Genomic DNA, 14,154 nt, shown 5'->3' with positions numbered 1-14,154 from the left:
TTAGGTTTTACTGTTACCCCTGTCAATCCCCCAGCCCCTTAAACCTCCTTTAACTTCTACCCACCCTGGACCCCAAAAATCACCCTTACCTCCCTTTACCACTACCCCAACCCATACATTTACCCATACCTCTTTTACCTCAACCCACTCCAAACCTTAAATTCACCCTTACCTTGCTTTATCCTTACCCACCCCTGTACCCTAAAAACAATCTTGCCTCCCTTTACCTCTACCCACCCCCTAACTCTCAAGTCACCATCACCACCCTTTACCGCTACTCACCCAAGAGCCCTCAAGTCACCCTTACCTCTTTTTACCTCTACCTACCTCTAATGTTAGAACTGGGGGTCTCTAGTTGGCAGAGGTAGGTACCACTGTCCAAATAGGGAGCCTTGCTTCTAGTCAGGGTAAGAAGGATACACTCTTCAGATAACCCCTGCTCACCCCCTTGGTAGCTTGGCACGAAGGCAATGTGCAAAGTATTTGTACCAACACTCACAGTAACACAGTGAAAACACCACAAACTGACTCCTCAACAGTTTAGAAAAATAAAGATATTTAATCTAAACTACACAAGACCAAAACGACAAAAATCCAACATACACAGTTCAAGAATATGGTTTCAAATGAGTTCTTAAGGTTACATTAAAATTGTCCACAGTTGCATCACGTTTTAGCCAACAGTACCTTTAGTTGCGTGAAAAGCAAGCAATGTGTCACTCCTGAGACCCTGGGGAGGCGATGCGACAACGCTGCTGGACGTAGCGGGCGTGTTACGGTGACTCCGGTCTGTATGGAGAGGGATGTGATACTTTGCGTGGATTCCGGTGCACAGGTTTCGGTGGAAGCGGTTCGCAAAAAGGTACGATGCGACGATCTTTGGGACGGCGACGATCTCAGGTGCGGCAGCGGTGCAGCATCGATCTTCTCCTCTCGCGGTCCCTCGATGAGATGGTGCTGCGACGACACTCTCAGCGACGTGATGCGGTCCGCAAGCAAACGGTGCGACGATCTCACCCAGTGACGACAGGCTCTGCGACAATACTTGCAGCGATGCTAATCTTCCCGCACCGGACTGGTGCATCCCGCAAGCGAAGGATGCGACAACTCTGGCAGCGGCAAGAGGCGCTGCAACGATCTCGGCCTTCGCGGCAGCGGGTATTTCCTCGCACTGACGGGGATGCACTCCACAAGCGAGTGAGGAGTTAAACTTTGCAGAAAGTTCTTAAAATCTTGGTTTCCAGCTTCCCAACACAGGTACAACTTCAAGAGGCACCACAACTGGCCCAAGCACTCTAGGAAGGACAGAACTCTCTAAGTAGAGATCAGGGAAGCTGGGAGGTGAAGTCCTTTTGTCCCTGGGACTTCTCAACAGGGAGCCAGCTCTTCTCAGGCCTTTGGAGATTCCTTCAAGCAAGGCGACACAGCACAAAGCAAAGTCCTTCCCCTCTCTTTGGCAGCAAAGCAACTGCAGGTCAGTCCAGCAAAGCAACAGCAGGACAGTCTTCCTTCTTCAGTCTTCCAGCTTTCTCCTTGGCAGAGGTTCCTTCTTGATTCCAGGATGATCTAATTTTCTGTAGTCTGAGGTCCTGTACTTATACCCCGAAAAGTCTTTGTTCCCTTTGTGAAGGAGGGCTCTGAGCCCGGTCTGAACCAGTTCTGGGTGTTTCTTGAGCACTTTGTTTTCCTGGCTTGTCCTTTCCTTTCAGAGAGAGGGGCAGGATCGTCAGCCGCCCAGCAGGAGGTGGAGCCAGCATTGTGGAGGGAAAGCACAGCCCTGGAGCAATTTGTTGATATGATTCCTTCTCTCCTTTAACAGTGCAGGGCAGAGATATCAGACGCACCACAGAGGGTGGAGCCAGCACTGTGGGGGGCAGGCAGAGTCCTATTCAATTCACACACAGCCAAAGGCACACAGAAAGGTCAGACAAAAGTGCTGTTCTCAAACGCAGGATTTAAAAAACACCTTTCCTAAAAGATGTGTTATTAAATTCTGAGTTCAGGGATACCAGACTTTTATGTCCTATCTTGCTGCTATGGGAAAATATGCAGGTAACCACTGTAGCCAGCATTCCCCATGATAGCCTATGGGCAAGATAGCCTTACAATAGTGAAAAACGAAAATGGCTGCAATTCACTACCAGAGCATGTCACCTGAACTAGTAGATGCTCTACCTTTCACATACCCTGCACCCTGCCCAAGGGGGTACCTTAGGCCTTCCATAGGGGTGACCAATCCGTACAGAAAGGGAAGGGTTAGGCCTGGTCAGTGGGGACACAGGCCAGGTTGACATGGCAGTTCACAGACTGCACGCAGGCACTGCGGTGGCAGGCCTGAGACACCATTTTAGGGCTACTCATGGGGGTGGCACAATCAGTGCTGCAGGCCCACTAGTAGCATTTGTATCACCAGCCCTGGTACACTCCGTGCACTTTACTAGGGACTTCTTGGTGATACAAATATGCCAATCATGGATAACCAATCACATTAACAATTTACACAGAGAGCATATGCACTTTAGCACTGATCAGCAGTGGTAAAGTGCCCAGAGTCCTATTGTCAACAACCACAGGTCAGGAAAAATAAAGGAGGAAGAAGCAAAACGTTTGGGGATAACTCTGCAAAAGGGCCATTTTCAACACCTCCCTTTACCTCTACCCACCCCCTAACTCTCAAGTCACCATCACCACCCTTTACCGCTACTCACCCAAGAGCCCACAAGTCACTCTTACCTCTTTTTACCTCTACCTACCCCTGAGCCCTCAAGTCATCCTCACCTCACCTCCCTTTACCACTACCCATCCTTAAGTCCGCAAATCACCCTCACCGACCTTTACCTCTACCCACTATGAGCCTTCAAGTCACTCTCACCTCCCTTTACCTCTACCTATCTACTCCTGAATCAAGTCACTGTATCCTCCCTTTCTGTAGTAGGGGATCTCTGTGTATAGTCATAATCTAGTGAATAGTCCCGCCCATGTGCGCGGACCCCGGAGCAATCAAAAATAATCTCTTAAGTTGTCCAAACATGCAGAACTGCACAGACACTTAAGAGAGAATTTAAAGACAGATAATGCAGCCTATATCCACAGGCTACACTGTCCAGTACTTCGACCAGAAATTCCACCAAAAGTCCACAAACAGCACAGCCTGTCCAGGGTTTTCTTACAGAGAAAACCTTGCCTGTAACAGCAAAACCCTCTGGAATGATAGAGAGGAAGAAGTGGACAGACAAGCCCCATAGGCTGCCATTATGTGGCTCAAAACAGGATACTGTGCCTTTAAGAGAACTTCCCAGAAGCCTCACAGTATCCCAGAATGCACTGCAGGTCCCTTCCACCTTCAGTTCTTTTTTCCGGCTCCTGCTAGTAGGACCCTGGAGCATTAGCTCTTCTTTTTTGAGCTTTTTCTATATTTTTTTGTGATAAAATTTGGATTTTTACAGCTTCACTCGACGTCTTTGGCCTTTATCTGCATTCTGCTGTGTTTTTTTGGCAGAATTTCTGCAGTATTCTTGTCTTATACTACTTCTAGTCTGACAAGTGCTTTGTCTGCTGCTGTACTGAAGGCCAAAGCTGAAGCTCACAGGTTTGTATTCTGTGTTTGCCTGTGTCTTTTGACACCTGTCTTCTCTGTGACTTCTTTCCTGGGAAGCTTTGGCTCCCAGGTTTAGAACAGAGGAGTTTGAAGGCATCTGCAGCCTCTGGGTAAGGAGAGGGTGGGTCCTCTACCGAGTCCCATGCTGTAACCTCTGGGGTTCTCCCCGGTAAAGGCACGTCTGAGGGACGTGGAGCGTCATGGAGATGCCTCAGCGTCATGGAGATGCCTCGATGCCTCGACGTCGATGGAGTACCTCGACGTCGATGGAGTACCTCGACGTCGATGGAGTACCTCGACGTCGATGGAGTACCTCGACGTCGATGGAGTGCCTCGACGTCGATGGAGTGCCTCGACGTCGATGGAGTGCCTCGACGTCGATGGAGTGCCTCGACGTCGATGGAGTGCCTCGACGTCGATGGAGTGCCTCGACGTCGATGGAGTGCCTCGACGTCGATGGAGTGCTTCGACGTCGATGGAGTGCCTCGACGTCGGTGGAGTGCCTCGACGTCGGTGGGGTGCCTCGACGTCGGTGGGGTGCCTCGACGTCGGTGGGGTGCCTCGACGTCGGTGGAGTGCCTCGACGTCGGTGGGGTGCCTCGACGTCGATGGGGCAGTGATGCTCGACGTCATGGAGCGGTGCTGCTCGACGTCATGGAGCGGTGCTGCTCGACGTCATGGAGCGGTGCTGCTCGACGTCATGGAGCGGTGCTGCTCGACGTCATGGAGCGGTGAGGCTCTGCGTCATGGAGCAGTGATGTTCGACGTCATGGAGCAGTGATGCTCGGCATCATGGAGCAGTGATGCTCGACGTCATGGGGCGGCGATGCTCCTTTTGGGGCGTTGGTCACTTGGGCTCCGCTATCTTCCGTTGGGTCCAGACGTCACGGTTATGGATGTCTCGGCGTCTCGGTGTTTGACACTGTGGTGACATTTTGACGTCGGAGTGTTGGTTATCGTAGAGACAGTCACTGTCTTAGTGATGGTGACGTCGTAGTGAAGTCGACGTCATGGGTTGCAGCCGCGGAACACTTACCGGTGCTTGCGGCCTGGGTCTTGTTCCAGGCCTCGCTCCATGTTGAGCTCCTCTTCGTAGGAGGGGACTTTGTGTTCTCGGCACCGTCCACTCACGACGCCGAGCAGTTGATCGGCGTCGAGGAACCCTTCTGATGGGGAGTCTGTGGCTACTCACCACGTGTAAGCGAGGGACGTTGGTCCTTTTTTGCTTAGTTTTGAGTATTCGCATGCCTACTCTTCGGCTAGGCGGGGGCCTTTGGCCCCTCAGTCCGCAAATCCCCGTGCCTTGATGCCGGGGATGCGTCTTCCTCGAGTACGGGGAGTCCCTCTCCGACTCTTGACTGGTTGGCGGTACTTAGCTTTGGTCCGCTACCACCTGCCAGGAGGTTCTGGCTTCGAATGTACTTCTGACTTGGTCGCAGGGGTGGCGGCACGTAGACGTCATGCTGTGGCCCGCTGTTGCTGGGCGGTTGTGGTAGGATCCCTGTGTGGGGGTGTTTTCTTTACCGATTTATGGTTCCCCTGCCAAGAGACAGAAGGGAAGCCTTACAAGAAACCTGATGGTTTCAGTTCTAAGCATCGGTGTCGGAGCAGAGTTTTCTCTCCGGCCGACCCCCAAGTATTGTGGGTTTGTCCTACTTTGCCATACTTGTTTTCGTCGGACGTCTCTGCAGCCTGCGGCTCAGCGGGGTGATTCTACTCTCCCGTTCTTTGGGCAACCCTTGGGCTGCCATGGGGGTAGTGAGTGGCCCGCATAAGTCTGACTCGAGACTTTTGGAAGACTGTAGGTTCGGGGCGTGGAGACCGGCTTGAGGCCTCCTTCCCTTTCTAGTGGCGTTTTTCCTCCCAGGGTTTGTCTGTGATCCCGGGCCGCCTTTAATACTTCACAAGTATATTGTGCGCATACGCGGGAGAGCTTGTTGCTCCTCGGCGAACAAAGGCCCGCCGGGTCTAAGTCAGTCTTCGGTTCATCAACCCTTCTCCAGCTATTCCTCCGGTCAGCTCGCAGTTTCAGCTGCGCGAGCTACAGGCGGAGGCCGATATCCTGTTCAGGAGAAGGGCGATAGGAGACGTGCCTCTGTCTCAAGGGGAAGAGATCTGTACTCCCGGTTCTCTCTGGTTCGCAAGAAGGACGAGAAAGAGTTCAGGTCCATTCTGGATTTGCGACAAGCAAACAAGTGGATTCACAGAGAGAGGAATTTCGCATGCTATCGTTGCATCAGGTTTTCTCAGCTGCAACAGGGAAATTGGCTCTGTCATAGGTCTACAGGATGCGTACTTCCGGCGATTCCGAGTCGGCGCCAATCATTATCAGTACCCAGTACGGTCAGTCGGGCTGCCCTCTGCGCCCAGAACATTCTCGAAGTGCATGACGGTGGTAGCTGCACACCTGAGGATAAACGAGGTGTTTGTCTACCCGGACCTGGACGATTGGTTGATCAAGGCCTCCTCTTTCTCGGAAGCTCTAGCACACTTCCAGAAGACGTGCGTTCTTTTGAACAAGCTGGGGTTGCACATCGACATGTCCAAGGCTGTCCCGATTTCGGTCCAGTGCATATAGTACTTTGGAGCCTCCATCGATACGCTGTCAGCAAGCGTGTCTCCTTCGGAGGAGAGACGATTATCGCTCCTTTGGAAGGCTTAGGCTCTTATGACCGCTCCATCTACAACAGTGGGGACGGTGTCTTCTCTACTGGGGTCGATGGCCTCTGGTATCTTCCTCACGCCACACGCACGGCTGCACATGAGACCTTTGCGGAGTGCTTGGAGGATCAGTGGGATCAGAGGAATGGCTCTTCGGACGACAGGATACGGCTGTCTCTGCATGAGCTTCAGTCTCTGAAGTGGTGGTGTTCGGCGGAGAATCTCCTCAGAGGGGTTCCCTTTCACAGGGACATTCCCGCACACACTATCGTGACGGATGCATCTCGCCACGGCTGGGGGGGCACATTCCGGAGACTTACGGATACAGGGAACGTGGTCCCCGTTGGAGTCCACGTATCCTATCTATCTCCTGGAACTCAGAACTGTTCACTTGGCACTGAATGCGTTTCTTACGTCCTTCCAGACCAACTCTCTGCTTGTACAGACGGACAATACGCCCACGATGTATTGCCTCACCAAGTAGGGGGGTTCGAGATTGCGCACTCTGTCGCAGGAGGCGCAGGCGATCTGGCGCTGGCTTCTAGCCGGAGGACTGACGATCATGGTTACCCATCTGCTAGGTGTGCAGAAGGTTCGGACAGTCGCACTGTGCAGACTGATTCAGGAAGACCACTAATGGGTCATAAACGACTAAGTACTAGGAGAAGTCTTCGCATGGTGGGGGACTCCAGACGTAGATCTGTTCTCCACCGCCGAAAGCAGCAAATGCTGAGACTTCGCCTCCGGGTACTACCAGCAGGGGACGCGGGGGTATGCGTTATGGATTAACTGGTCGAACAGCTTTCTGTACGCTTTTCCGCCCATTCCCCTGATTCCGGCGGTACTCATCAAACTGTCCCAGTCCAGGGCGCGGATGATCCTGATTGCCCTGGAATGGCCCAGGCAGTGGTGGTTCACAGACCTGCTTCACCGGTCTCTCCTTCCTCACATACGGCTGCCGTGCAGGCCGGATCTTCTCACGAAGTTAGGGGGGGCAGATGTTGCACCCCAACCTCTCGTCTTTGAGTTTGGCGGCATGGCTCCTGAGTAGTGCGTTATGTCCATTTGAATCTACCAGAAGTTTGTATGGACATACTGAAGGAGGCTAGGCGACCTTCCACTAGGACTTCTTATGCTTACAAGTGGAAGAGGTTTTTGCATCTGGTGCAAGTTCAAGGACTATGACCTATGGACGTAGAAGGAAGATGTCATCCTTCCATATCTTCTACACCTGGCGCAATCTGGCCTTAATGGCCATTGCATTGAGGTTCATCGTGCTGCGCTGACTGCCTACAGGACATGGCCTTTACAGACTTCCTTCTTTCAGGTCCCTGTGATCAAAGTGTTTTTTGGGAAGGCTCGAAGACTGTGTTCCCTGCTGTCCGGCTTCCTTCGCCTTCATGGGAATTGAACGTGGTGCTGTCTTGATGGGTGAAGGGGCTTTTTGAACCTATTCATAAGGCTTCATTGCAGCACCGGTACTGGAAGGCGGCGTTCCTCGTGGCCATTACATCGGCCCGCAGGGTGAGGGAAATTCAGGCGTTGTGTGGCCAGGAACCTTATACTGTATTTCATGCTGCTAAGGTTGTTCTGCGTACTCACCCTAAAAGTTCTTCCGAAGGTTATATCTGACTTCCATGTTAACCAGACTATAACTTTGCCTACGAGTTTTCAGGGTCCTTCCTCTCCAGCGGAACGGTCTCTGCGTTCCCTGGATGTTAGGAGGGTGTTGAAATTTTATCTGAATAAAACCAAGGATATTCGTAGGTCAGAATAATTGTTTATCAATTATGGATCGGTCAGGACCGGTCTTGTTACCTCTAAACAGTCCATCTCGAGGTGGATTGTGTCCTGTATACAATTGTGTTACCAAAAGACTGATAAGACCTTAGGGGGTAAACCTAAGGCTCATTCCACCAGGGGCAAAGCTGCCACGACTGCTTTGCTCCGTAGTGTTCCGCTTGCAGATATCTGCAGGGCAGCCACTTGGAAGTCGGTCCATACCTTTGTTAAGCATTACTGTCTGGACACTGTTGCCAGGGCAGATGCTCGGGTTGGGCAGGCTTCGCTGCGAAATCTGTTCGCACAGTAGTGGTGTTATTTCTCTTTTCTCCACCGCGGCTTTGGTGTGGGGATGGGCTTGCCATTCTATTCACTAGATTATGACTATACACAGAGATCCCCTACTACAGAAGGAGTAGTTTCTGTCCTGTAACTCCAGTTCTGTAGTAGGGGTATCTCTGTTATAGTCATAAGCGCCCGCCCTCCTCCCCGGTGGAGAGAGATATTCATGTAAGAAATACTACAGGTCTGGCGTGTTACGCCTTCAAAAAGAACTGAAGGTGGAAGGGACCTGCAGTGCATTCTGGGATACTGTGAGGCTTCTGGGAAGTTCTCTTAAAGGCACAGCATCCTGTTTTGAGCCACATAATGGCAGCCTATGGGGCTTGTCTGTCCACTTCTTCCTCTCTATCATTCCAGAGGGTTTTGCTGTTACAGGCAAGGTTTTCTCTGTAAGAAAACCCTGGACAGGCTGTGCTGTTTGTGGACTTTTGGTGGAATTTCTGGTCGAAGTACTGGACAGTGTAGCCTGTGGATATAGGCTGCATTATCTGTCTTTAAATTCTCTCTTAAGTGTCTGTGCAGTTCTGCATGTTTCGACAACTTAAGAGATTATTTTTGATTGCTCCGGGGTCCGCGCACATGGGCGGGACTATTCACTAGATTATGACTATAACAGAGATACCCCTACTACAGAACTGGAGTTACAGGACAGAAACTACTCCTTACATCTCGCCATCCTTAAACCCTAAAATCACTTTTTGAAAAATAATATAAAAAGTAGGTTATGTGGAAGGCGGGTTTGATTGCCTCCCCGGAGTGTCTTTGGTGTGTCAGGGAGGAAGGCACGTTTCTGCATATGGTCTGGCAGTGCATATCCCTTGATCGATTTTGGAGGGGAGTGTTTACCTATCTGTCTGAGGTGCTGGGGTGGGACCTTCTGCGCACGCCAACGTTTGCTTGCTACACGCAATGGAGGGTATTGGAGGCAATATCTACAAAAGGCACCTTATGCTATTGGGTCTCACTCTGGCGAAACGAGACATAGCCAGGGCATGGAAAGAGACACGGGCCCCTTCAGTGGCGGGGTGGAAGAATGGCCTGGACTTTTGTATGGGGTTGGAGCAGCCAATCTTTGTAGCCAGGGCGTGTCCATGTAAGCACCACAAAATATGGAAGCGATGGGCGGAATATAGGGGATTGTGGCTGGAGCCCCCCGTTGATTTGGAAGATCTTCCGGTGGAATGAATAGAGGGTCACATGGGCTTGTTTTGGTGCAGTACAGCAAGGGGTCGGGGTGTGTGTATTTATGCTAATATCTCATTGTTTCCTATGTAAGCAGCGTAGACTGAACTGTGTGGACAATGTTCGACTCAGGAGGGGGGAGTTGGGGGGGGGTTTGTGCTCCGGATGGGATCCTCAGATATGTACCTTAGTAGCAATCTTGAAAAGTTGATTGCTTTCCTATTGTTGTAAAGTGATACTGCAGTTATCTCTGGGGTACAGAGCCCTGAAATGTATGTGCAATCTGATAAAATATGTTTTCCCAAAACAAAAGTAGGTTATTAAAGAAAAAAATAACACTTACCTACTTGATAAAGTTCTGTGCAGTAAAGGCAATAATACCTGCGTGGTAAAGACTGTGTATCAAAGGTCCTGTGTGGTGAAGGCTGTTACCTTGTGGTGGGACACATACCTGCCTGTCCTTAAACACACCCTTGCCTGCTCCCTAGCGCCCTTAAATGTTATAAGGCACTGTTAATTGTTTTATGCCCTTCAGTATGGTTGGTGGGCACCTTCGCATTAGTTTGCCCCCTTCCTCCCCATTACGCTCCAACCCACACCCATATTTCAGGTATTGTCTGTAATAGCACATGCATTGCTGCTTGCAATACATTTGATTTATTTACAAGGGGCGTAGACCCCCCACCCCCATTGCTTACCATTGGTTGGCTTCATCGTCACTCATTTCCTTGCTTCTCTTTGGTCAGTGAATGCGGGTGTCAATTCCTCTTTATGTGTTTGTCCCTACCCTTGAGCATGGCCCACGCACTGCTTCCGTTGTCCAGTGTCCTTTCACGGCTTCCAGAGGTACTTTTTTCCTTTTACTTGCACCCCCTTCCTCCCTCCTGCAAAGTTGCTTGCCCTGGCCCCCTTCCACCGTCCTCCTGCTTTGTTGCTTGTTTGGTACATCACATCCCCTGTTCTTGCTTGCCCCATCTATCCCAAGCCCCTCACATTTCATTGCCTGTGTCCTCTAGTTCCGCCAGAAAAAAAAGCTCCCAGAAGTTCCACCAATAGATTTAGAGATGCCACAAAGATGTAGCTGGCGCTTCGCTCTCTGCATTACATGACCTTTTTGGCTGTGTCTTCATGAGGGCCTACACGGAGAACTTTAGTTCGGATGTAAGATTATTAATTGTTTTTTGTTCTGTGAAGTTGGAGAATAATCGCATACTAGGAAAACTGATCATTGCTACTCATGGTCCGAACTGGTTGAGTTGTTGCACTTTTTTACACATTTTCAGCATGCTGCGCTGCTGTACAATTTGACTAAAAGCAATTGACAAACCCAATAGCTCTCCCATAGGCAAGACCTATTAGCTTTGTCAATGCTTTGCTTACCTTGAAGTTTAGCAAATTTCTCAAAGTACATCAGATCACAAGGACACAATCAGGCCATATATTGTATTTCCATGTCACCTTTGGAATTGATGTGTTGTTTTCCTTAGCTTTAGTTATAATTTCACTATGGGCAGTCAAATCTGAAAATTACATTTAAGGACGCCCAATCTCTTTATCCTCTATCTTTTAACTAGTATGCATGAAGCTTTCATGGATCGTCATAAAGTAAGTATTTGTTATTTTATTTTGTGCTAAATCTTCAATGAGCACATCTTATGGATAAACGTAATCATAATTAGATGTTCTCGCTATGTTTGCCTTAATTATTCTCTCTAAACCCTCCTTAGCTGTTCTATTATAGCTGCTTCATATATGTATATAAAGTATGTTCTGTGTGTGCTACTACCACTTGCTAACATTTGATGCTATGAACACGTACACGTTTTTTGGGCAGCGGGCAGCGGGCACCCGTACCAACTGACTAACTTAAGTGAAATGATGAGTACAACTCATTAAAACTGACTTAATGACCCTACTCACACCACCACACAACCGAATGAGACTTTTATTTGGGACAGAAACGTTTGGAAAGTCAGACCCTAGTATACTGAACGGTGCTGTGATGCGAAAGCTAAGTCAGAATGTGTGCTATACAAGTACTAACTAACAATAAAAATATTTGAAAACTGTAAGCTGATCCATTATTTACAGATTTAATGCTTAAAATGTTTTTGTTGTCAAAATGCTATATGTGAACCTCAACTACTCAATCTGTAATGCCTAATAAGTCTAAGCGAGGAGTAACAAGTTTAAGAAAATATATATGATGCACTATTGTTTTAGCAACACACATTTTCTGTGGTGTTTCTGAAAACCTTATATTTGTACATTTGTTCGTACCTGACCTGTACAATAAGTAAGTCTATGTAACCTAAATAACTGAGTTGTTTTTTGATACAGTAAATAATTTAAGTAGGCGACAAATCAAACAAAATCAAAAAATGTTTCATTTGATTATATTTCATGCTTTTCTTTTTTGAAAATAGAAACACGGAACATTTCTAATAATCTGTCCATCACGACTAAGATCGATCGTGAACACCCAGGAATGAGAGAATATGCCAGAAACAGAGGCTGGTGGGATGGCAAAAAAGAGTTTCATTTTGCAGCGGTGTACTCCTATGACAACACAGCAAGGCTAATTACCTCCGGTGGCAGATACTGCGAGGGCTATAAACAACTAAAGAAGCACAAAGGTAATACTGTCATTCTAGAAAATGATGCAGGACATTGTATCATCTGAATAAAAAAGGTATATATGCAGTGCCCAAAAAGTATACCATTTGGCAGTGTGCAATAATCAATCCACTGAAAGACAATCCTATGTCTGTGTGTATAAATATTCATAGTCATTGATTCCTGTGCAAAACTTAAAAACACCTGTACAGTCACCAGTTGTGGTATGCAATACAAACTATCCTGGGGTAGTAGCATGTGTGTAAATGCATTCTTGGTATAGTGATGCTGCACATTATTACGTTTGTCACCAACACCCATTCTTCTGGCTATATCAATCAATCAATCAGGACATTTATAAAGTGCGCAACCTACCCGCGAGGGTCTCAAGGTGCTGGGGAGGTGTGTGTGGGGGGGGGGGGGGAGGGGGTGCTGCTACTGACAAAAGAGCCAGGTCTTGAGAAGTCTTCTGAAGGCCAGTAGGTCTTGGGTCTGCTGTAGGTTGGTGGGGAGGGTGTTCCAGGTCTTTGCGGGGAGGTGGGAGAAGGATCTGTCGCCGGCGTTTGTTCTTCGGATGCGGGGGACTGTGGCGCGGGCGAGGCCGGCGGAGCGGAGCTTGCGGTTAGGGATGTAGAAGCCGAGTCGTCTGTTGAGGTACGCTGGGCCGTGTTGTGGAGGGCCTTGTGTGCGTGGATGAGGAGCTTGAAGGTTGTCGTATTGTTGACGGGGAGCCAATGAAGGCCTCTCAGGTGGGGGGTGATGTGGCTGTGGCGGGGGATGTCGAGAATCAGTCGTGCCGAGGCGTTCTGGATGCGTTGTAGCCGTCTCAGGAGCTTGGTTGACGTTCCTGCGTAGAGGGCATTTCCATAGGCCAGCCTGCTGGAGACGAGGGCCTGTGTGACTGTTCTTCTTGTTTCGGTGGGGATCCACTTTAAGATCCTGCGGAGCATTCTTAGGGTGTTGAAGCAGGATGAGGAGACGGCGTTGACCTACTTAGTCATGAAGAGGGTGGAGTTGAGGATGATCCCCAGGTTGCGTGCGTGGTAGGTGGGTGTCTGGGCTGTTCTCAGTGATGTCGGCCAACAGGAATCGTCCCAGGCTGAAGGGGTGGAGCCGAGGATAAAGACCTTCGTCTTGTCAGAGTTCAGCTTCAGTCGGCTGTTCTTCATCCATTCGGCGACGGACTTCATTCCTTCGTGGAGGTTGGTTTTGGCAGTGTGAGGGTCTTTGGTGAGGGTGATGATCAGCTGGGTGTCTTCGGCGTAGGAGATGATTAAGTTATATGATTAGATTAGCCTCTGTTAACCATCTTGCATTGATTTGAAGACTCTGAAGACAAAGTAGTAATAACCTGAAGCCATGGTTGGTGACCGGTTCTGTCTGCAAGAGTGCCAGGACATGGGGAGTAGACTTTTGTTACCCCCAGTGAATACACTTCACCCAATTACGACTTGGGCGATCGCTATCTCCAGGTAGGATATTACTCCTAAAGTAAGAACCAGAAGGGTGAAGAGCAGGACTCGGTAATGAATATAAGTGGGAAGGAATTGTGGCATTACTATCCCTATTATGTGGTGAGAAAGTACTTTTTTCACTTACACTATTCAGTGTGTCAGTAAGACTATCATACCCCAGAGGAGCACACTCAATGACCATGCATGGGATATTGTATCCGTGTTTCTCCAGTTGTACTCACGAAAAGCTGCTTCTCCACCGTGCTTCAGTTACAATCTGCACAGACACAGAAATAGTCACTTTGACCACACTCCAGGAACAAATAATCTGCCAAACACCACCCATACCGATGTAACATTCTAAATTCTAAGCACACTCCGGTTCCAGTATCGCTCTTCCCTGATCATATTCTGCACACCTCGGCCACACCCATTCACGCACCTTATGAAATACTGTGAAATAAATTACTGCAGAATTCTAAACTGTGGAGTGTATGGTGTTACTGCAGAATTCTAAAC

The 14,154-nt window shown here is 49.2% G+C and overlaps 1 protein-coding gene across 1 annotated transcript in view; it reads left to right on the top strand.

Annotated features, from left to right (window-relative positions):
* SCRN3 (secernin 3) overlaps positions 1–14,154 on the top strand; it is a 150,415-nt gene that overhangs the window by 98,794 nt on the left and 37,467 nt on the right. The window contains exon 5 of the mRNA XM_078681544.1: positions 11,992–12,201. Coding sequence (XP_078537670.1) covers positions 11,992–12,201 — 210 coding nt within the window. The remainder of the gene's footprint in view (positions 1–11,991; positions 12,202–14,154) is intronic.

This window comes from Lissotriton helveticus, chromosome 3_1 (genome assembly GCF_964261635.1).
Source record: "Lissotriton helveticus chromosome 3_1, aLisHel1.1, whole genome shotgun sequence".
In the NCBI taxonomy this organism is placed as follows: Eukaryota; Metazoa; Chordata; class Amphibia; order Caudata; family Salamandridae; genus Lissotriton; species Lissotriton helveticus.
Note: the sequence above shows the minus strand (reverse complement) of the source record. Positions and strands in the feature narration are given on the sequence as shown.